General features: G+C 46.7%; 1 protein-coding gene across 10 annotated transcripts in view; it reads left to right on the forward strand.

Moving 5' to 3' along the window:
• Positions 1 to 24,330, forward strand: part of LPIN1 (lipin 1) — a 152,644-nt gene that overhangs the window by 118,567 nt on the left and 9,747 nt on the right. For all 10 annotated transcript variants that reach the window (XM_037737390.1, XM_037737378.1, XM_037737380.1 and 7 more), the window contains 5 exons: positions 1,815 to 1,894; positions 9,545 to 9,671; positions 11,037 to 11,185; positions 11,668 to 11,754; positions 21,186 to 21,338. In XM_037737390.1, the coding sequence (XP_037593318.1) occupies positions 1,815 to 1,894; positions 9,545 to 9,671; positions 11,037 to 11,185; positions 11,668 to 11,754; positions 21,186 to 21,338 (596 nt within the window). The remainder of the gene's footprint in view (positions 1 to 1,814; positions 1,895 to 9,544; positions 9,672 to 11,036; positions 11,186 to 11,667; positions 11,755 to 21,185; positions 21,339 to 24,330) is intronic.

Below are 24,330 nucleotides of genomic sequence, written 5' to 3' on the forward strand. Positions count from 1 at the left end.
GCTTTAGCTTCAATGGCTGAAGGCATCTTCTGCCCTGGAGCCTTTGCATGTGCTGTTTTCATTACGCAGTGTTCTGTGGGCCCCTCGCCCCTGCTTTGCTTAGTTAACTGGCAGATCCAGTAGCCCTTTCTCTGCAGATGAGTCTGGTCTGCTGTCCTCTGCCTGTGAACTTTTCCTCCATGCATTTAGTCACAGTTTATAATTATGTAATTACTAGTGTGACTATTTGGTGAGCTTCTCCTTTCTGTCTAGACCCAAAACTCCGTGAGGCAGAGACCATATGTGGCCCTGATCGCTTCGGTGTTCCTGGTGCCCATATTGGACCCAGAGTAGGGGTTTGGCAAATATTTGTTGAAGGCATGCTGATTACTCAAGGAAAGTAGTAGGAAGAAGCCACAGAGACGGCAGTCAAGTTGGTTGTTTTAATCATAAAAGAAACCTCCTCTGTGAACTGTCTTTATGCCATTGGTTGAAAGGGAAAACGTTTGCTGGAAGAGTTTTATCAAGATATAATTGTTCTTTGACACCTTCTGTTAGCATATCTGAGTTCTACTTGTCAGTTTTATTGATCTCCAAAAGCTACAGACGCATGAGTGCAAATATATATAATTTATACTAAAGGACTTAAAGCATAAAGGTACTCTAGTTTTCTTGCCAGAGAGCAGAATGCTCTAGAAGTTAAGGTGGAAGTATATTTCAACCACTTCTTTGTAGAATATCCACATTCTCTCCAGTTTGAATTAAGTGAAGTAAAGAACAGTTAAGAAATTAAATATTTCTTTGCTAATCTGAAATATACTTATTTCACTTAGATACATATTTGGGAAGCCACCTAAGAAAAAGTTGCTAATAGTGGTGGTAGTGTTACATGACGCAATCAATAGATAAAACATAACTGGACATGTTATATCAATTATTTGTGTGTTTATTGAAAAACCTAAAGAATATTTGAAATTAGTTCATGCTAATCGTATGTTAAGACAGTCACCCTATTAATCGTTGGTATTGTTCATTTTCTTTATTAAAGGACCATAGTAGAAATCGTTAACCTGTCTCCTGAGCAAACAAGCACAGATAAAGAGAGTCAGTCGTTGACACTCCGTCCCTTGGCGTTTCTCTCTGGTCTCTTCTGTCTGGGGCCCAGTGCCCATCGCCCTCCTCCTTTGCCTGCTGTGTGCCTGGCTCTGTGTTTCAGACACAGTGTCTCCTTTCATCTTCATAGCAGCATTAGGAGACGGAGAACGTCACCCGTTTCCCAGATGAGGAAGCGAAGTTAAGTGACTTGTCCAAAGTTTATAAGCGAGAGAGGCGGGACTGAGCTCAGGTGTTCTCTTAGAAATCCAAGCACACCAAGGGAGGATTTTCTGTTAAGAGTATGTGATCTTGGAAAAGAAGAAAATGCTCTCACATCTTCCCCAAGCAAAATATGGTATGAAAATATTTTCAGGCATTTCTATCAGCAATTACAAGAAAATATTTTGAAAGGCCCCCAGAATCCAAACAGCCCTTGATCAAGCATTTCCGTAAGCTACAGTGATGATGGAGTTTGGTTTGGTGCCACAAACGCTTATGGATAACAGATTCATTTCTGTCAAAAATATTTCTCAGTTTAATTGTATACTTCTTAGCAAAGGAGTGAGCAGGACCCACCAAAAGAAACAGCCAGAGCCTCCCAGGGCGATTGCTGGGGTGGGCCTCGTTGGGGAAGGGTCTACCTTCAGGGGTCCTGCCTTAAGGAAGCCCATGGGAAAACACCTGCCTGCAAGCCCCTTCTCCATGGTACTTCTGTGACTCTCTCTTTTCTCCTTCTCCAGGAAAGTAAGCCAGAGCAGTGCTTGGTTGGCAAGGGCCATAGCACCGGAGAGCAACCGCCGCAGCTCAGCATGGCCACCAGGTGCAGTAGGAGGCTTCCTGGGATGTGCGGCCCCTTTCCACCTCCGAGTTCATGGAACGTGCTGCCTGGATGCAGACAGGTCCACAGCATGGCTCCAGCTCCAGCTCTGTGATTCGCTTGGTGACCTGGAGTAGTTTATTTAACTTTGTTTTCCCATAAGCAAAATGGATGCAATTGCCCCCTTAGGTAGCCAGCTTGCAAAATAAATGTGAGGCTTAAGTGAGATAATATAACTGGAGCATTTGTCATGCTCCTGGTAGGCGGTAGTCCTTCATACACAGATGACGGTGATGATGATGGTGATGACAGTAACAGTGGCAATAATGATAGTGATGATGATAATAAATAATAGCCCTAACACTCACATGGAAATAAGCTTCCCTTCTGAAGGAGCTTGCCTTTCTCTACAATTTAAATACTGACCAGGACTTATGTTGATACTTTTAATATGGATTCATGTTCGCTTAGCATAGGAGAGGTTAGATTTTGATGATACTGATCAGTATTTGTGATTTCTGATCAGGTGTTTTGTCTTCAGGTTAATCTCTTTGTATGGGATCGGAGGCGACTCTACTCTGAGGACAGTCCCATTATACGCTAATTACGACAGTGATACTATATACTGACACAGACTGATTTGCACTATACCATCTTTTACCGATTACTTCATGTTTACAGTGTTTCCATGCTTAAGAAAGCCAGGATTCCATTTCATATTTAGCAGACAGAAAGTGCTAACAGATTAATTGGCGCCAGATCCACATCTTACTCATTTTTTAATCTTGGAGGCCAAGCCAGTGCCCCACAGAGTAGGCATTTCCAAAGCATTGCTGAAGCATCGCTGAACCACTGAGGTTTTCTCCATGTGTTGTTGATTTATGGGAGAGGCAGGCGTGGGTTTCCATTCCTCTGGCTCCCTGCCATGGCTCTGTATCTTAAACGATTTTAATTCTAGGATTCTTTGCTACAAACAGAAACCCACATGGGAGGCAGGTAGGAAACGATCTGATTTCTTTATTGTTCTCTGTGGAGAAGGACAGGGTAGAGACGAGTGTGCGGGACCTGGTGGGGTAAGTTTGAATGTGACTCTGAATGGCCTGGCTTGCTCTTGCTGGGGATGCTCTTGAAGGGAAACATTTCTGTTTCCCCGGTGGTGTCCCATGGGCCTTCCCCCTGACCTGCTGTTGGTCTGTGCTTTGCAGGAACAAGAAAGAATGGAAGGGCACCAGGGTACTGATGTTTCCCAGCTGGGAATTCTGAGTTTGGCTGTGAGTGCACTTGGAAGGGAGAGGGCAGGTGTGTTGAGGATGGAGTCAAACAGACTTTTAAAAATAAGTGGTTGTTTACTCCACAAGCTGCAGTGAAAGCAGCCAACTTTGGAGTCAGGCAGGTCTGGTTTGGAATCCCAGCTTTGCTCCTTGGTAACCATTGGATCTCAGGTGAGCTCCCTGACGCGTCTGAGCAAAGGTGCCAGTGTTACTATCAGTGGCCAGACAGGCTGGGACGGAGCTGGCCTGGAAGCTGCATGGGAGGCACGTTACCCTGAAAGAGACACACAAAGATGCCAAACTGTGTGCTCTCAGCAATTTAAACCAACCTAAATCACTACACTAGAAATGCCCCACTTTCCTGGAATTCATTTTAGGAACCTTCTCTGTCTCGGCAATAATTTCTAAACACAAGAGGTAGCACAGAGCAGGATGCAGAGCAGGTACCTTGTCTGACAGCCTTCAGTATGGTCTTCAGCATCTCCATCTGTGAAATATGGGGTTAAAACTAACACCGCGGCAGACCCCATCTCACTGGGTCTTTGCATCAGCTTTGTGAGAAAATGATCCAGAGTGCAGAAACCAATTGTGAGGGCAGCTCTGCGGTCACCTGGAGGACACACTTCAGTCTCAGACCATGCAGTTCCAAGTATTTTAAAACAGGCATTGTGGGCTGAATGCAAGATGTCTTCCAAATCCATCCTGCCCTCTGCCCAGTGGCCAAGGCTATGGGAGCCCACCTCTTGCATCAGCGTGACCTGGATTTGAGACATGGAGTCAAAGGAGATCATTTTGGAACTTTAAGGTTTAATGACTGCCCTATTGGATTTCACACTTGCACAGGGCTTGTAGCCCCTTCGTTTTGGCCGGGTTGTTCCATTGGAACAGGTGTATTTACCCAATGCCTGAACCCCCGTTGTATCTAGGAAGTAACTCACTTGCGTTTGATTTAACTGGCTCATAGGCAGAAGGGACTTGTCTCAGATGAAACTTTGGACTGTGGACTTTGAGTTAATGCTGAAATGAGTTAAGACTTTGGGGGACTGTTGGGAAGGCATGATTGGTTTTGAAATGTGAAAAGACATGAGATTTGGGAGGGCCGGGGGGCAGAATGATAAGCTTTGGTTCTGTTTCCCCACCCGAATGTCACTTCAAATTGTAACCCCCATAATCCCCACGTGTCAAGGGCGGGACCAGGTGGAGGGAATTGGATCATGGGGGCAGTTTTCCCCATGCTACTGTTCTCGTGATAGTGAGTGAGTTCTCACGCTATCTGATCGTTTTACAAGCATCTGGCATTTCCCCCCCTTGCACCCCTGCCCCATCCTGCTGCTCTGGGAGGAAGGTGCCTGCTTTTCCTTTGCCTTCTGCCATGGTTGTAAGTTTCCTGGGGCCTCCCCAGCCATGTGAAACTGTGAGTCAATTAATACCTCTTTCCTTTATAAATTACGAAGTCTTGGGTATTTTTTCATAGCAGTGTGAGAACGGTCTAATACAGCCAGTCTTAAACCTAGCGGAAGATGGGCCTCAGGCTCAGAGAGTTAGGTTTACAAGGGAGGGAGGAGGACAGCCACTGGAAGGGTCCCGTATACAGAAGGCACAGTGGCATCGCTGGTGCCATCTCTGCTCTTACACTTACCCCTTCTAGCCACAGCAGGTAGGACCCCAGGAGAGTGGGGAGAGCAGTGAGACACTTCTGCAACTCTTCCCAAGTTGGAAGCTCAGCTCTTACAGTTTACTTGGGGTGGCATGGATTTTCTCACTGTCCGATACAATCATATTCAAATGTGGGCAAAAATGCTTTTCCCTGTCAAATACAAACAGCTGGACCGTCCGCCATTCTGAGTTAGTCACATGAAGAATCGACTCTTGTGAAAAAGAACTCAGATTTTGAAAAGAATATAAGGTTCTCTTGAAAAATGTAAACCTTTTAATTTATACTTGCATCTCAGACTTCGAGTCTCCTTATTAGAGTCACGCAGTTGACTAAAAAAAAAAAAAAGGTGTCAGAATGTTTTCCTAATTGACAGACTTGATTGACAGAACAGTCCCTGAAGATCCATAATTGAGCAAACAGCTTGTCACCGTACAAATAATTAAAATACCGTTTGAAACACGCACACTGACAAGTGCTAACTTAGATGTTGTTCACAGCTACTCTTCTGTGCGCACATTTGCAAGTGACATAAGCCCTTTTGTTTTGTTTTGTTGCTTCTTGCAGATCCTGTAAAGCAAGCAACATTTAATGAGCCATTGTAGGGATGGGGTAGGGGCTTCCCAACAGGAGGCATTTTCTTCTGTGCAGGGTGGCGCGATCTGGGATGTGGCAGCCACAAATGACCGTGTACTTGCCCCAAGCTGAAACCACCAACAGCCAACTGCACATCTCGGATTTTAGTCTTTGTATCTGTGTTTTCCTTTCTGTGTTCCTTCAAACATGGCATGCTATACAAATTTAGTGGCTTTTCTTTTTTTTCAAAGCAGCAGATGGAAATCACAGCCATTCCGCCTGCCTCCTCATCCCGCCGGCAGAGGTACACATCAATCTGTTGTCACTAAGAGCTTTGCTTCACATTTGGATCTCATTTCACTCCACACTGTTTGGGTGGAACATAAACATTTTCCCATTCAATGAGGGGCCTGTAGCCTCGTTCTTCTTCTGCTTGACAAGGAAATCTGCCTGCCCCGTCCCCGGCAGCATTTGCCAGCCTGTACTGGCTCCAAGATCACATCTATCCTGTCTGAAAACCTCCAGGTTGTTGGTTCAGAAGAACCAGCATTGTTCATAGGATCTGTAGGTGTCAGAACTGGAAGGGACTTTGGTCGGATCAGGTCATTTTACAGATGAGCCTGCTGAGGCCCAGGAAGGAATTCTCTAGGATGAGGCTTTTGCTGGGACTTATGTCCCAGTCTTCCAGTCCGGGTGTCTCCCAGGCTCTTACCTGCCTGCATCCTAAAGTTTTGGGTGGGTGTGATTCAGTTGTTCCTCTGCATTTAAAGGTAAAGAAATCAAGGCTGAGGCCAGGCACCTCACTTCTTAATGAACGCTTATGGGGTCGGAAAGCCGTAGGTGGCATAGGACATCTCCCAGCACTTTGGGAGGCCAAGGTGGGCAGATGATGAGGTCAAGAGATCAAGGTAATCCTGGCCAACATGGCGAAACCCCATGTCTACTAAAAATACAAAAATTAGCTGGGCGTGGTGGCACATGCCTGTAATCCCAGCTACTCAGGAGGCTGAGGCAGGAGAATCGCTTGAACCCAAAAGGTAGAGGTTGCTGTGAGCTGAGATCGCACCACTGCACTCCAGCCTGGGTGACAGACTCTGTCTCAAAAAAAGAACAACAAAAAAAAAGAAATAAGATTTCTCCAAGGTGATACAGCCTGAAGTTACCACAGGCTGGAAACCTGTGTTTTTCAGAGTCTAACTGCTATGCCATCTCTACTCTACCAAGAGTCAGAATCAGCCCCCAATGTCATGGGATTGTTCCATCCATGTGTAGCTTTCCTCTGCCACAGACCAACCACCGGTCTAGTGGATGCTCCGCTCTCCTGCAACACAGACTCCTGTTCCCATGGCCTATTCCCCAGGGCTCTGTCCCAGAATCTCCAAATCTTTGTCTTCAGCCCAGGTCTCTGTGTTGTGATTGCTTAGTCACAAACTCTGCACGAGTAAGAACAGGTTGTTTGCCGTGTCGTTGATGCCTGGTGTGGTATGCTTGAGTGTTGGTTGAATGAGCTCCTGGCCCCCAGCCGGAAGCCCACAGACCTCCCTCTCCTGGGTCCCTGGGAGCAGATGCTTAGGGAGGGTCTGCTTATTCTAGGACTGGAAAGAGCCATGTCTCCGCACAAGTGTGGTAGAAACAACACAGAAGTGGGGTGCTGTGGGACACTGTCCTCTTTCACATCTCCCCAGTATTGGGCAGTATTGAGTTGTAGGGATCTTTTCTTCTGTTTTTGAGACAAGGTCTTACTCCGTCGCCCAGGTTGGAGTGCAGTGGCGCAATCTTGGCTCACTGCAAACTTCACCTCCCAAGTTCAAGTGATGCTCTTACCTCAGCCTCCCAGGTAGCTGGGACTACAGGGACGTGCCACCATGCCCAGCTAATTTTTGTATTTTTTCTAGAGATGGGCTTTGCCATGTCGGAGGGCTGGAGATCACTTCTTAAATGAATGCTTATGGGGTCAGAAAGCTGTAGGTTGCAGAGGAGATCTTAAGGGAGGCAAGGGTGTGGGACAGGGTGGTAGGATGAGAGGAAGTCAGCACTGAGAGGAGAGAGTTTATTGAGATGAAAAGATGAGACACGTACTGGCACGTCCCGTGACATTTCCTTTGCCCACTTTTAAATGGGATTGTTTGTTTTTCTGCTGTTGAGTTGTTTGAATTTTTTGTACATTCTGGGTTTCAGGCCCTTGTTGGATGGGGAGTTTGCACATATTTTCTCCCATTTAACAGGTCATCTCTTTGCTCTGTTGTTTCCTTAGTTGGGCAGTAGCTGTTGAGTGTGATGTAGTCCCATTCACTGAACATCACTAATCAGGAAAGTGCAAATCAAAACCACAGTGAGACAGCATCTCACCCCAGTTAGAATGGCTATTGTCAAAGACAAAAAGTAACAAAATGCTCACAGGGATGTTGAGAGAAGGGATCTCTTAAACACTGTTGGTGGGAATGTGAATTAGTACAGCTGTTATGGAAAACAGTATGGAGATTCCTTAGAAAAGTAAAAATAGAACTACCGTACAATCCAGCAGTCCCACTACTGAGTATTTATCCAAAGGAAGGGAAATGAGTATGTCAGAGGGACACCTGCACCTCTGTGTTTATCACAGCATGATTCACAGGAGTTGAAGTATGGATCCAACCTAAGTGTCCGTCAGTGGATAACTGGATAAAGAAAATGTGATACCTATGCACAATGGAGTACTATTCAGACATAAAGAGGGATGAATCCTATCATTTGTGGCAACGTGGGTGGAACTGGAGGTCATTATGTTAGGTGAAATAAGCCAGGCATGGAAAGACAAATATCATGGGGAGCCATACACGTTGATCTCAAGGAGGTAGAGGTAGAATGGTGGTTACCAGAGGCTGGGAAGGGTAAGGGGGAGAGGAGGATGAAGATGGGTTGGTTAATGGGTAAACATACAGTTAGATGAAAGGAAGAAGTTCTAGCGTTTCATAGCGCAGTAGAATGACTATAGTTAGCAGTAATTTATTATACATTTCAAAGTAGCTGGAAGAGAAGATTTGGAATATTCCCAACAAAAATGATAACTGTTTGGGGTAATGGATATGCTAATTACCCTGATTTGATCAGGGTATGCATGATAGTTTGATAAATGCAAATATATGCATTTATCAAAATATGTGCACCTCATAAATATCTACAATTAATATGTCAATAGAAAAATAAAAAAATAAAGACTGTTAAAAAAATAAGCTGGAGCTGTGTATACGCTAACCTTGCCTACAGGAAGGTGCTGAGCTGGAAGCTTTGTAGGACGGCAAAGTACCGGAGAGCTTGGGATGTGCTGCTTTGGGGCCACTCAGCCTTTTCCATTTAGTCTAAGGCATTTACTAATCACTTCGTCTAGCATTGAGACATTTTCAAAGATAGTGGTCCTGGGAGGCAGAGCTAATACTACTGGGTTGGGGATTGTGTCATAGCACGATTTTCACTGAGTGAACAGCTAACTACAGATATGCTTTATGTGACCTATTTAAAGAAAACGAGCCTGATTCCCACCCTGCACCTCCCAGCTCCCCACTAAATAAAAATGTCTAGAAGAGTTAGGGGCACTGACCTGTATATTCTGAGCAGGGAAATCAGGTGTATTCCTTGCTCATGGGATGAGCCACTGGGGGATCTTGGAGGGGAGAGTTGGTGAGTCTTCCTTGCTTTCACTGGCACCTGTCTCTAAGTCCTAAAAAAGCCCTCATTGCTTGGAGTTGTATATTTGGCGAGCTTTATACAGGGAGCTGACGGATGAGTTTGGACTGGTAGAAACTTGGACTGGTAGCACTTGGCCTGCAGTCTCAGGAAGAGATCAGAGATAGAGAAGACAGTGTATTCCTAGGCCAAGAGGGAGTTTAACCCTGCTTGTCATGAATAGGAACCTGTTGGCCTAAAATAGTGATGGTAGCTCATCAATAGGCAAGTGAAAGAGGAGAGGCAGCCCCCACATGTGTAATGTGAGATGCATGAATGGGGTGTAGTGAGAGTTCATTGAGAAATTTAACATGTTATGGTAAATGACCACCCAAGGGACGGGACTCAGGAGAGACTGGATTGACTTAGTCATCGATCCAGGGCTGATGCATTTTTCATGGCTACCCAGATGCATTTTCTAATTGGTGATGACATCACTGTGTGTTCCAGGGTAAAGCATGAATCATCCTCCAGTGATGAGGAGCGTGCAGCTGCCAAGCCATCAAACGCAGGCCACCTCCCGCTTCTGCCTAACGTCAGCTACAAGAAGACTCTCCGGCTGACTTCCGAGCAGCTTGTGAGTCTCCCATGCTTGGCGCAGCTGTGTTGTAAGCACGTGAGGTTTCTGCAGACTCCTCAGGCTGTGCGATGGTTGGGGCGTGCCCCTCACTTCTACTTCCTATCACCTTTCACCCCAGTGGGCCTACAACCTCTCAGCTGGGTGCCCGATGTGTCCAGCCCAGCTCTAGCACTATCCAGGCTGGGTCCCCAGTGTGACCTTCCCTTTTGTCTTCTTTTGCTGGCTGGTCCTGGAGGATCTTGTTTATTAGAGTTAGGAGGAAGGCAGCCTGGCGGAGCTCATTCATCCTGAGGTGTCAATCACTGATAGACTTGAAAATCACCCAAGTGTGTTTTTGCTTCAAGAGAGATGTTTGTTAACCCAAAAGTATCACTTAAATTGATGGAAATCAAGCAGTTGTGATAGAATTTAGAGAATTTCAGGTAACCAGGACCACCATCTGGTCGTGGTATCCTTTTATTTTTCTGTGTGTTTGAGATCAGTTTTAATTAAAAGCCCTTTCTTGGATCCTGCTGGTCATGGCCAGTGAGTGCCTGTCCTTACTTTTTTGTGAATCAGGTCTTTCGCATTTCTCTTAAGAGTTAGTGGGGAGCCAGGCTCAGGTGTGAGGGTATTAACTAGGAAATGATAGGGGACAGGCCCAGACAGCCACTCAGGCCACATGTGGGACCCTGCAGCCTGGGAGTCTCTGTGTGACTCATGGCTCCCCTGGGCACACCTGCAGTCAGGCAGCGTGGGGGTCTGAACTGCCAGCTGGCATGTACCAGGAGTCCCGGCACAGAGACTCAACACTGCTCAAAAGTCACTTTACATTTTGAATTTGGTGTAATTTCTTTGGGTCTAGACTATATTCTTCTGGATAGGAGGCACGACTGGTAACCGAGACTTCTCTTTTTCCAGTTTGTGTCAGTATAATCATCGCTGAAAAACATGGTTACTGAGGGAAATGTATTTTCACACTAGGCTTAAATTCGTCTCCCTTAACCATGACCTTCCTATTTAGTCATGGAGTGGTAAGTGTGGCCTGTGATTGATGATGCCATATAGCCCATCATTTAACCCTGGCTGATGACTCTAATCTGATAATACTGGATCGAATTGGCACCATCCTGGGAAGTAGAACACCTCTGTAGCAAGCAGGCAAATTGCATCACGAGGGGGCCTGAGAGAGTCGAGGTTCGTTTTGCCTGTCCAGCCCCAGAAAGAACCAGAACAAGGAAGGGAGGAGAGAGAGTTATACAAGGGCCCAGGGCAGTGACTTGCTTTTAAAGCTGTATCCTGCTTCTCATGGAACAGAAGCCAAATGCCCATCAATCGGGGCCTTTCCCTCAAGCAGACAAATAATGGTTCATGTTTTTTCAGAAAAGCCTAAAGTTGAAGAATGGCCCCAATGACGTGGTTTTCAGCGTCACCACGCAATACCAAGGCACCTGCCGCTGTGAGGGCACTATCTATCTGTGGAACTGGGACGATAAAGTTATCATTTCTGATATTGACGGGACGATCACCAGGTAGGTCCTGCTGACTTGGGGGCCATGGTGGATTTCTTTGCTTCATAGTGGGGCCGCCGGGCCTGGTGTTGGCACTTCCGCCTCCTGCATGGGACTTGCATAGTTCCACTTCTGGTGCAGTTGGAGCTGCTCATGTAGTTTTAGCTCCTTGGTGTCAACCATTGTGTTCAGGGCTTGGTGGTTGTGTCCCTCTGGGGTATTCTCTCTCTGACCTGGTTGCTTCTGTGGGGACTTCTGAAAAGTGCCCTTTTGGAATGGCCTTTTCCCTTTGGTTGAGCAAGCCAGGCGCCTTGATGCATGATCAGACTGGAGATGTCCTTCTGTGGATTACCATGTCCCTCTGTCAGCATCAACTTTGATGACACTTGTGCTTTCTATCCAGAAAGAAAGTCGTGGGTCTAATTTGTGTGCGGTTTTTTTTTTTTAATGAAGTGTGAATGATGCAATGAATTTCTTATTTTTCTCTTTTTCTCTTCATTTAGATCGGATACTCTTGGCCACATTTTGCCTACCCTTGGGAAGGACTGGACCCACCAGGGCATTGCTAAGCTGTACCATAAAGTGAGCCAGTGAGTACAGAGTCCCTGTTTCCCACCTCCTGTGAACGCCGGTGTGTGCACTGTGCTCTGCATGTGGAATCTTTCCTGCCCCAGCACTAGGTGACTTGCAGAGAGGGCTGCACCTCAACCAGGGAGGGGCCGTGAGGACAGGGATGCAGTGGAGAGTCCAGGGTGGAAGTGAATCCTAGCAACTCCAAATTTGAATTTGATACCAAGAAATAAGAAGCACAGTATAGAGGAATTGCTTACTAGGAGAATACAGAGGTGGCAGCGTGAGGGGCAAGATTGAGGTTCACTTCATCTCAAATGATGGCAACGGTGGCCAGATGAAGAAATTGGAGCTTATAGATGATATATGCCAAGTGATTTTCTGTGGGCTAAAAAGTTGCAGATTCTGGGCAAGTTTTGGCCGCATTGCAGGCCTTGCATGGTGTCCACCTGGGCTGTGGAGTGCTCCGGCAAGTGGCCCAGAACAGAACAGTGGCCATCGTGGGGCCCACAGCCCCAGGAGTCAGTTACGAGAGGAGTTCTCTGACTGCTGTCCTGTGCTGGGTACGTGGGTTACTTCACTTAAATCTTACAGCAATTCTGAAGAGCCCATAATATTGTATCTGTGTTTAGATGAGCGAAATTAACTAGGAGAACTAAAGTGATCTATCCAAATTCTCATTGCTCTCATCTGCCTCCAGGGTTTAGAGCCCTGCAGGAATTCTCCATGTCCCCTAAAACACCTCCATTCTAGTTTGCCAGGCCCAAGCCTCTCTCCCACTCAGTCACACCTTCTCCAGCCTTCTGTGGCCTAGAGGCTTCCATGCCAGTGATATCTCCCCTCCAGAGCATTCTGTTCTCAGCCAGTTAGAGCTGGAAGATGCCTCTGCCTGAATCAGGTCAGCCCTGTCTCTCCGTGGGTGAGGAAGGTGAGCAAGTTACATTCACCCTTAGTAAGTGTCAAGATGGAAGTCCCAGGCCCGTGGTTCCCAACCCCATTTGCTCATCTCATATTGGTGATGGTGGGGAATGCACAATCACCCAGAGCTGCTTCTAGAACTCTGTGAACGCAGATGAATGAACTATGCTTCCCTGCCCTGCATCCATTCATCCATCCGGCATTCCTCGAGTCCCTGCTATGCCTCATCCTAGGGCAGGTGCCTGGGATTGCCATGAACAGGTAGGTCTCTGACCCGAGACTTTATGATCCAGTAGCGAGAGAACCTTATATCCTGGTAGGATTAAAAGCTTCAGATTTTGTTGGGCACATGTCTAACAAAAAGTTGTAGATTCCAGAAAAACTCCTCCAAAGTAGTCCCAGCTACTTGGGAGGCTGAGGTGGGAGGATTGCTTGAACCCAGGAGTTCGAATCCAGCCTGGGCAATGTAGTGAGACCCCCATCTCTCAAAAAAAAAATAAGTATGTACATTAAAAAAGCTTCAGACTTCATCTGAGATTCCCAAGCTCATTGATTTGACTTGACTTTTCTAGATTTCATCTTTTAAAAATTATTAATACAAGAGTTATGCATACTTCTGAAGATGTAAAAATATTAATAAAAGAGGCCAAGATTAAAGAAACTTTAAAGTGCAGAGGTTGTATCACCCTCCTCCCTGCCTTTGCTTCAAGCTATTCTCTTCCTTAAAAGTAGAGCTACTGTGAACAGTCTGGTTTACATTGCTGAACTTAAAAAATGTATTTATATCCCCACACACATACACTCACATTATTTAATTATTCATCGGATCTTTTTGTTTCATTTTAGTAATATTTGCCTTCCTCTTTTGGCTGCTGGGCAGAATCCTGTCATCTAGATAGACTGTACTTTCTTTAACTCGCCCCCTGTTGGTGAACACGTAGGTGGCTGCCACTTTCTTCCTCTTTGCTAACAGTGATGCAATAAATGTTCATCTACAGTGCTTATGATATATAATGCATGTATAAATAAATAAAGAAGACACACACATTTAGGGAAGTCCCTCTGTAAAGTAGGTTCCCTGGAGTAGAATTGCTGGGTCAAAGGATGAGCACTTTTGAAGATTTGATCTATTGCCAAATTGCCCCCTGAAAAGGTTATCCCGGTCTGCACTCCTGCAGATGGTGTACGTGCAGAGCCTCTCCTCACAGCCTCACCGCGGGCTGACCTTTCATTTAGAAGGATTAATCTACTCGTGAGCTGCCTTGACTTGTGTGACACTGAAAATTGCATCTATTTTTAGTTGAAGGAAAGAAACCCTCCTGGGTCAGGATATTGAGTGGTGCATAGCCTTATTCTTTTGGTTTTTGGAACATAAATCTATTTCCATCCTAACCGTAACATTAAACAAACACCGTTACTTTTTAATTCTTTTTGGTCTTGATTTGTCTCTCTCGGATTTTCTCAGAAGAGAAATCTTCTGAAAAAGAAAGCTGCGTCAGTAACTGAAGAACCCCTGACCATTCTTTTCCTGGATTGGTTGGTTTAGAATGAGTGAAATCTGTTTGTTAGGACCCACAGATGCTGCAGAACACTTCTGGGGCTCTCACTTTGGTTGAGACAGGAGGGAGCATGATGGGATGTGGAGACCCAACAGTTGCCTGCTCATTGAGTTGGATGCGTGTCATCCGCGGCACGCGGTCAGGCTGTGTGATTTGCAGGATGGCGGAGGCTTCTGAAAACCCATCTTCGGGGCTACTTTGCCGTGACCCTCGGGGCTCCCTGCTCAGCATCACAGGAGGAGGTGCCAGCTCCTTGGTGTGGCATGTGAACCCTGGCACTTTCAGGTCCCAGACTTTTGCCAAGCCTTTATGTTCAGCTGCTGCTTCTCAGCCCTTCCTGCTCTAATCCAGCGACTCTGTTTCTCCTTTGCTCTCTGTTCCCATCTTCCTGCCTTTGCTCCTGTGGTGGCCTCGGCTTGACGTGGCTTTACCTCTGATTTTTGCCTCTTAATATTTTTGCAGTCTTCAATGCCTGCCTCAAATGCTGCAGCCCTCAGGCCACAATCTGCAACCGTGGTCAGCTCTGTCCTCTTCCCGGTCCCCGGACTTGCTAGATTCTATGTGGAGACTGGAGGGCTTGGGCCTGGCTTGTTGGCTTTGGTCCCCACCAGGGAGGACAGGCTGGATATGATGGCAGCCTCCGGAGCTAACCACTGATGAAAGTAATTCCCATCCTGGCAGCCTCTTACAAGCCTCCTCTCATGAGGGCCTTAGCAGCTACCGCTGGGAGACCTGTCAGGCTAAGAATTGACCAAGGCTCACTCTTTTGAATCTATATTATGAATCCTAGAGAAACACTTAGGGAAATGGTTCACATTTTAGGGTACTAGGTAAAAGATGCCATTTACAGTAGGATTTGTGGACTTTTTCCTGATATTGTTTCCCTTGAATTTGGGTACGACTTAAATTTTATGCACTGTAGTATTGTCTAATGAAAAAGCCCGTCTTCGGCCAGTTGTGGTGGCTCAAGCCTATAGTCACAGCACTTTGGGAGGCTGAGGCAGGTGGATCACTTGAGGTCAAGAGTTTGAGACCAGCCTGGCCAACATGGAGAAACCCCATCTCTACTTAAAATACAAACTTTAGCTGGGTGTGGTGGCAGGCACCTGTAGTCCCAGCTACTCAGGCTGACGCAGGAGAATTGCTTGAACCTGGGAGGCAGAAATTGCAGTGAGCTGAGATCACACCACTGTACTCCAGCCTGGGTGATAGAGTGAGACACCATCTCAAAAAAAAAAAAAAAAAAAAAAAAAAAAAAAAAAAAAAAAAAAAAAAAAAAAAAAAAAGAGAGAAAGAGAGAGAGAGAGAAAGCCATTCTTGGAGTTAGTCACCTGCCTGAAACAACAGCGAATAAGGACAATTTTGTTTTCTGCTGAATTTACTTGTTTGGATCTGGTCAGCCCATGAGAAATGATCCATAAGGCTAATTGTCACCTTGTTCATAGAGAGGGTATAAAGCTGGCATGAGTATTGATTAAACAGAATAAATACAAATGGAAGATACAGGAACCAGGTGTATTCAAAAGTAGAAGGAAAGTCAAGAAGGATTGTTTCCTAAAAAAAATCTAGATCATTGAGCGAATGGATCTTTGGGGGCCTACATGTGGGTGATAATTGTTTGAATTTTTGACCTTATTTAATACATGCTTTTATATTCATGTAACCAGAAGCCAGTGTCTTCGTGACTTAGGGAAAAGGACACTTACCATGTTTCCCCAGGTTAGTTAGCTCCGCTGGGGCCTAGGTGTGTGACGTCCCAAGCCAGTGGACTGGAAATGAGAGGCATCTGTAGCAGACTTGTTAGAGTCATTTTTATTTTTTATTTTTGAGACAAAGTTTCGCTCTTGTTGCCCGGGCTGGAGTGCAGTGGTGCGATCTCGGCTCACGGCAACCTCTGCCTCCTGTGTTCAAGCGATTCTCCTGCCTCAGCATCCCAAGTAGTTGGGATTACAGGCATGCGCCACCACGCCCAGCTAATTTTGTTTTTAGTAGAGACGGGTTTCACCATGTTGACCAGGCTGGTTTCAAACTCCTGACTTCAGGTGATCCGCCCCCCTTGGACTCCCAGAGTGCCAGGATTACAGGCACGAGTCACCTAGACCTTTTTACTTCTCCTGCCCGCAGCAGTTATTTCTTTCATGTCAGCACTTCTTTGTGTATTACACTTATCGCTCTGCCAGCAAGAGATAGGATGATGCAGTAAATAGAAGGTCTGTTCAGGAGTCAGGGGCCAGGGGCCAGGGGCCAGGATCCCAGCAGCCATTAGTTCACCCTGGGCCCTGGGACCAAGAACCTTCCCCACTCTGCACTTTGGTTTCTTCTTCTGTAAAATGAGGAGATTAGGCTAGATGATCCCTGAGGTCACTGCTAACCCGGGAATGCTCTGCTCCTGGGTTGTGTGGATTGCACAAGGGCGTATGTTGTTATTCCAAGCCAAACCTCAGCCCAAACTCAGAGGGATCTGCTAGACTTTGGTTGCACTAGGAGCTGTCCTAGGTGCCATTGGGGGTACTGAGCAGTCTCTCCCTTCAAGAAGCTTGTGGTCTTGTGGGAAGAGACACTTAGGGCTCTCTGTAGTAAGCAGTGAGGGGCAGGTCGAGTGAGAAAGATGCTGGTTTTTATTGGACATATGTCAAGGAGAAGTTAATTTTGATTGACCAGAGGTGTCAGAGGAGGCCCCTGTGAGGTGGGGCTCAGCTGTGTCTCCACGGAGGAGCAGGGTTTCAGAGGAGAGGAAAGCTCAGCACAGGTGGAAGTAGGAGCGAGAGGGGAGGCGGGGAGATGAGCAGGTGCTGGGTGGGCTCGGAGGCTCTGGTGCAGACAGCAGGGTGAGTAAAATATGAAGCGGGAAAGTAGGCAGGAGCCAGGCTGCAGAGGGCCTGGGAGGCTACTCACCAAGCCTGAGTGGGGCTGAGCCTTCCTTTCTCAAGGTGGCTGGTGACCCTCTCTCCCTTTAGGACAGCAAATGGGGCCACAGAGTCCCTTTTCTCTACAGCAGTGGCTCTCAACTGGCAGACATATGGCAGTGTCCAGAGATGCTTTAATGGACATAACTGGGTGCGCTGTTGACCCTTTAGAGGGTGGAGGCCAGCGATGGTGCTGAATATGTGATGATGTGGCATTGTGGGGCCTCGCTCCCCAGCACACACTCATCCCGTCTCAGATGTCAGTGTTGAGAGACTCCAGTCTAGAAGCTTATCTTGCAAAATGCTCCCAAAGGTTATTTTCGCAAACTGCCTCACTCTCCCTGAGTGAGCGTCGTAAGAGGGATGCAGAGATTAGGACAGAAGGAGAAAACCGTGTGTACCAAGCCTGGGCACGGATTCCTCTTTTTTTTTTTTTTTTAACCGCTCTGGTATTCCTCCAGAGCTATGTTCCAGTTGCTGAGAATGCCAGAGGAGCAGGGGAGATGGGTGTGCGTATCGCACCTCTATCCACTGGCATGTCCTATCCCAGGGTTCCACCTGTCCTGCCGGGTAATTGTTGGTTTTCCCCAAGCACTTTGCTCCCGTGGGGCAGGGCTGTGCCGTGCCTGTGGGCACCCCAAGCCCTGCATGCAGCCTGGCACAGGAATGCTTAGTGAGTGAGTGTGCATTGAAGGAATGATGGAAGGAGCCTGCAGGTTGAGCAGGGACTTGGGCTGGGCCAGCCTGTGGGGCATGTCCTGCCACTGGCTGTCCTTCTGAGTGAGGGGTCCTCCCCGTGAGGGGCACCATGGAGACTTAGTGCTGCCTGAGCATCTGGTGGGGCACTTGTTGGCATTGGAGACAGCTTTCGTTGAAGGCAGGAGGGAAGCCTCTTCCACCAGCAAGCATTTTCCCCATTAGGTCACCTTGAGCTGGCTTTCCAGCTAAGTGTAGCTCCGCAAGCATGCTGGCATGCCGACAGTAACTCCGTGGTGTGGCCCAACTGTGAAGTGTATGTGGCAATCAAGTTCTGAGTGAGATTAGCATCTTAGATCTCTGCAAGTGGCAGCTTTTAGGACTTTGAAGTGAAGAGCTATGCATGGAAATAGTGATTTCTTTTTAAAATTATATTAATTAGACGACTAAAATACAAAGATGTTTAGAAGTTAAAAAGATTGGCCAGGTGCAGTGGTTCACACCTGTAATCCCAACACTTTGGGAGGTGAGGTGGGTGGATCACGAGGCCAAGAGATGGAGACCATCCTGGCCAACGTGGTGAAACCCGTCTCTACTAAAAATACAAAAAATTAGCTGGGCATGGTGGTGTGTACCTGTAGTCCCAGCTACTTGGGAGGCTGAGGCAGGAGAATTGCTTGAACTTGGCTGGTGGACGTTGTGGTGAGCGAGATCACACCATTGCCCTCTAGCCCTGTGACAGAGCAAGACTCTGTCTCCAAAAGAAAAAGAAAGAAAAAAAATTAAAAAGATTGTTTGATTTTCAGATACATCCCTGTATTCCAGACAAGCTGATATTTCTAGATTCTTTTTGTCTTAAAACTTTCCCATTTCTTACTTTTAAAGAATGTATTATTGAGCATTTCTTGAAACAAGTCCATTGGCCATTATAAAATATTCATGGTAGGGCAATACATTGGATAGGAAGTGGGTAGCTTATTCACTTACTCAGTAAATATTCACTGTCTGCTACATGCCAAGCACTGTTTTTGGCACTGGGGTTGTAGCAAAGAATGGGACAAAGTCCCTGTCCCCGGAGCTTATGGATGAATGAGAGATGCAGTTGACAAGGGACTATAACGTCATGTTAGTGATCAGTGCTAGGAAGAGAGGGAAAGGCAGAGCGAGGGCCAGTGCCTGGGTGAGGAGTGGGGGCGCGCGTGTTTCATCACGTGGGGGAGGTCAAGGGACGGACCTTCTGGGGAGGTGGGATCCAGCAGAGACCTAGAAGAGGTGAAGGTATGTGCAGTCCCTGCAGATTGGGGGAACGGTGCTCCAGGCAGGAGGAACGGCATGAGCAATTGCCAGCGCAGTTGAGCGTGGTGAGCTGGAGGAAGGATAGGAACACCTGTGTGGCTTCCCAGGAGTGAGGAGTCAGACAGTCTTCGCAGATGGGGTTGGGGTTGGGAAGAAAGGTGGGGCACAGGTCTTCTTGGTCTCACAGGCCATGGTGAAGGCTTTGGACGATGCCTGCGAGAGGTGGCAGCCTCAGGAGGGCTCTGGGTGTGAGTGGGCTATAATTTACATTTTCTTAGAGCACCACACAGAGTCAGAATAGCAGCAGGAAGGTCATTCAAGATTGTCCTAGCAATGGAGGCCAGGAGCCGTGCAGTGTGGATGTGGTGGGAGCACTGGGTGGTGCTGAGGGGCGGTGTCTGGGGTGGAGCAGAGAGGACCTGCTGATCGTATGGCGTCGGGGCTGAGGGCAGGTAGATACCAACGGGGCCCCTGAGGGTTTGACTTCACACCGGGTTAGGAGAGCACCACTTGCTCCTTGCCACTTGCAGCAGAGGCCCCCGAGGAGTCTTGGGGTGACTTGGGGAGGAGCCGTGGCAGCATGTTTGGTTTTGGAGGTACCCAGTTTGAAGTGCGAAGAGTACCTGGGGTCCACAGTGGGCGTGTCCTGCACGGTGGGTGTAATCTGGAGTTCATAGTGGCCTGCAGCTTGGGAGAGGGGTCTGGGCAGGGTTGGTGCATTTGGGAGATACCAGTGTATAGATGGTATTTTAAAATGTTTGAATAATATATTTTACTTAATCTAATGTTAATATTCAAAATAATATCACTTATGTAATCAACATAAAAACGATTAATGAAACATATACCTTCTGTTTTTTTTATAATAGACTTCAAAACTTGGTATATATTTTATACTCACAGCACATCTCATTCTAGACACTAAATTGTTGATGGTTGACAAAAGTGAAATGGAGTCCTGCTAACGCAGTAAAGTTGCGTTCAATAGAATAGTGTATGTTGCTTCAATGTAGATATGGCATTTAGAGCCGTGGAAGTGGGTGAGAGCCCCAGATCCTCTAGAGATTGTGGGGGGTGCAGAGAGATGAGGCCTGAGACCCTGGGCGCTTGTGTTTTTTGAGGCTGGCAGAGCTCATGGGAGCAGTCGATCCACCGTTTCTGGGAAGGGGTGGCTGCTGAGGAGGAGACCACCCAGACACTGGAGGCCTGGGAGCTGACAGACTCAGGTGCTCTGGAAGAAGGAATGAGCCCCCGAGGCAGATGTGCCTGGGAAATCCTTTCCAAAAGAATTGGGAGTTGACACCTGGGTTTGGCAAGATGCACATCATAGGTGACCTGTGCAGGGGCAGCAAGGAAGGGAACGAGAGGACGAGAGTCTGCTTGGAGCGTGAGGAGAGGAAGGGAAGCAAAGAAGCGGACTCAGTGCCTATACACAGCTCTTTGGAAGAACTTTGCTACAAAGGGGAACAGAGAAATGGGGTCTTAGCCAGAGAGAGACTAAGGACGTTTTGGCGCGTGCACGTGCGTGCGTGATGTGTTTGTGTGGTTGTTTTGTCTTGGTTTGTTTTTAGGATGAAATGAGAGATTGCAGAATATTTATGTGCCGATGTGAATTACCTGAAAGAGAAGGGGCATCTGATGGGGTGTGTGTAGGGGCAAATGAACCAAATGCTGAAGCAAAGCGTGTGAATTGGCAGGCGGCTGTGGACCTGTCGCAGGGACCCTGGCCAAGAGCTGGGGCCAGGGGGAGTTCGAAGGGCCCAAGAGCAGGCAGGTGAGCCAGTTTCATCCATCTGAACCTCAGTTTCCATTGCAGTAAAACCCAGGGAAAGCACTCACCCAGCCATGTTCTGCTGAGGATTAAACAAAGTGGGGAATGAAAAAGCGTTTAGTGAATTACAGTGGAAGATATTTAAGCTTATTTCTCCATCACAAGCAAGATTTTGTAGAATATGGACTTTTGTATGTGGGGGAACTTGAAACAGTGCCATTCTTATAAAACAGGGATCAGGATCTATGAATGCAAAAAGATTCCATATCTGATGCCATGAAATGTGAATGTTTTATGTCTTTCAGAAACGGATATAAGTTTCTTTACTGCTCTGCCCGCGCCATCGGGATGGCGGACATGACGCGGGGCTACCTGCACTGGGTCAACGAGAGGGGCACGGTGCTGCCCCAGGGGCCCCTGCTGCTCAGCCCCAGCAGCCTCTTCTCTGCTCTGCACAGGTACCACCTCTGCTCCCTACATCTACACCCGGGGGCCTGTTCCAGCCCTCTCTCTTCCTCACTGCAAGTTTTGTAAGAAGAGCCTCCTCACTAGTCTTCTCCAACCAGTATCCATGCTGCGTAGCAGGCACCAGAAAAATCATTCCAAATGCAGGTCCACACCCGTATTGGCTCCTTGTGGCTCTCAGGCCAAAGTCCAGACTCGGGAGCTTGGTGATTGGTGGCTCCTCTCCGGTCCCTGCATCTCAGTCTGTGTCCCCCAGACCACTCTCTGCTTGGAGCCTTTGCACATGCCGTTCCCCTCTTTTTGGGTTGCTCTCCTGCTCTGTCTCTCCTTGAGTGGCCTGGATGATTCTTAATGGCCCTTGGACCATCAGCATCTGTCTCATCTCATTAGGGATCCTTAAGTGGCCCGTCTACCAACTGCCATTGTCCACCTGGCCTTCGACACCCATCATACTTGTGGTTTTCTGTCTTAGAGTTCTGGGAACACTATTCATTTTAAAGGTCCTCTAACAGACCACTAGCCAATTTCTGATTACCCACCTGCCTTCACCTACTGGGCCATATCAAGGTTGCTAAACTGTGGAAGAAAACGCTGGGCGTCCCTGTAGTTGGAGGCCCAGGGCAATTCACCAGACACCTGGCAAAGCAAAATCTACTGTGGTTGACCATGGGACATTGGTCCCTGCTGAAGGCTGATTGTAAATATCACAGACTTGGTCTTTATGAATGTCACGGGTGTGATTCCACCTGAATTTGAAGACCAGATGAACTGCTTGCTGCTGCTAATCATGCAAACAATGGAAAAATCTAGATGGGCCCCAAATGCCTCATTGATTCTTGTGCATTTTCCTTTAGCTCTGTAGGTACGTCTTCCGTCACGGTGTTGTTTTGCGTAAGCAGTAGCTTTTCTCCTGTAGTAAAAGATCTCAGATTGAGACATGAACGTTCTCGGGGAGAAAAGTGAGGAACAACCTAGTGTATTTCAAGTCCTCAGAGTTACCACAACAGCATTGATCTCAATAGAAATCCTGATATTTTAATGCAGTTGTGTCCCTAAGCTATGCTGACAATTTGCAACAAGCCATTCATCAGCCTGTGTAAAGTAGGAAGGCTTTGCTAGGCTAAGCAAAAAGTCGACACCTTTACGCTGACATCCTACTACTAACAATAAAGTTAAAGTGATCCTTTTCAATTCCTTATTTAAATTATCATGTCCAATGTATATTGCTTTTTGCCTGGGAGGAATTATTTAAAAAGCCCTAACTCTCATTGTTTCTATGTCCTCTTGGAAGGCCAAGGTGCTCCTGTTTGTATGTCCTCTTGGAAGGCCAAATTGCCACCAGCCTGGTCCTTCCCAGGGCTGCTATCAAGGCAAAGCCATTCCATGTGCTGGCTGTCCTGTGGAGTTCTCTAGAATTGCTGGCTAGGTCTGCCATAACACAAATGGCCTTCCTTTTTTTTTGTTTTGTTTTGTTCTGGGGTACATGTGCAGAACATGCAGGTTTGTCACATAGGTATACATGTGCCATGGTGTTTTGCTGCAACTATCAACCCGTCATCCAGGTTTTAAGCCCCTCATGCATTAGTTGCATTAGGTATTTGTCCTAATGCTCTCCCTCTCCTTGCTCCTCGACAGGCCCCAGTGTGTGATGTTCCCCTCCCTGTGTCCAGGTATTGTCACTGTTCAGCTCCCACTTACGAGCGAGAACTTGTGGTGTCTGGTTTTCTGTTCTGTGTTAGTTTGCTGAGAATGATGGCTTCCAGCTTCATCCATGTCCCTGCAAAGGACATGAGCTCATTCTTTTTTTTTGTGGCTGCATAGTATTCTGTGGTGTGTAAGTGCCACATTTTCTTTATCCAGTCTATTATTGATGGGCACACAAATGACATTCCTTAGCACAACTCTTGAACTGGGTGCAGTTCTGATTCTACTGCTAGGTTTGAATTAGGATGAAGCAGAGGAATGTAGTGGGTGGATATGTGTGCAGTGCAATTGGCAAAAGCAAGCCCTCAGCACAGGATGGCGATCACTTAGCCTTTGTTCCTTAGCCTTTTCCCAGTTTACAGCTTTTAATGAAAATAAACTGAGATTTATGTCATTGAACATATTGTTTCCTCTGTAGCGTGTGCTTTTTGTGTATTAACAAAGTCTGATCTGTGGGCATGAAGACACTCCTCCTGGATTTTATCTGAAGGTGTTGCTTTCACATGGATTTATTTAGAGTAAAGTTGCGGTGCATTTTATTTTACTTTTTCCTAAATGGATATTCGTTTGTCCCAACACCACTTTTTAAAAAGACTGTCCTGTCCTTGCTGCTCCGAGATGCTACCGTGGTCATAGAGCAAGTGTCTGTGAACGCGTGGTTCTGTTTTGGGGCTTTTTGTTTTGTTCCATTGGCAAAGGCCTGGACAGACTGGCCAATGCCATAGTGTCCCAGTTCCCACAGCTGCAGAGGCTCCTCACCTTCCCAGCAGCAGAAGTGCTAGGCCTGGCTTTCGCTCATCCTCAGAGTTTGTAGACTCAAATTTCATCAAAACATACAAAACCCTGTTGTGAGTTGGATTGAAATCACAGTGAATCTGTAGAGCAATTTAGGAAGAATTAATATCTCAAAATTATACTGGATCTTCCAATTCAAGACTACTGTCAGTTTCTTCATTTCTTTAGGTCTTTCCTAATATATTTCAGCCATGAAAAATATTAGGAATTTTAACCATGAAGATCTGGCACATCTGTTAGGTTTATTCCTAGACATTTGATATTTTAAAATTTGATTTAAAATACCATTTACACAATTACCTTTTCTGCTTGTTTCTGATGCATGAACATGCAATTTTTGTACATTGACTTGTTAACCTTATTAGTCTTATTAATTCTGGTAATTCATGTGTAGTTTCATCTTTTAATGTGCATATTTGTTTTTTGTGATGACAGTTTTTTCCCCCGAATTCTTTCTAATATGTATAACTTTTATTTATTTTTCTT

This window comes from Cebus imitator, unplaced genomic scaffold (genome assembly GCF_001604975.1).
Source record: "Cebus imitator isolate Cc_AM_T3 unplaced genomic scaffold, Cebus_imitator-1.0 Scaffold1, whole genome shotgun sequence".
NCBI classification, from domain to species: domain Eukaryota; kingdom Metazoa; phylum Chordata; class Mammalia; order Primates; family Cebidae; genus Cebus; species Cebus imitator.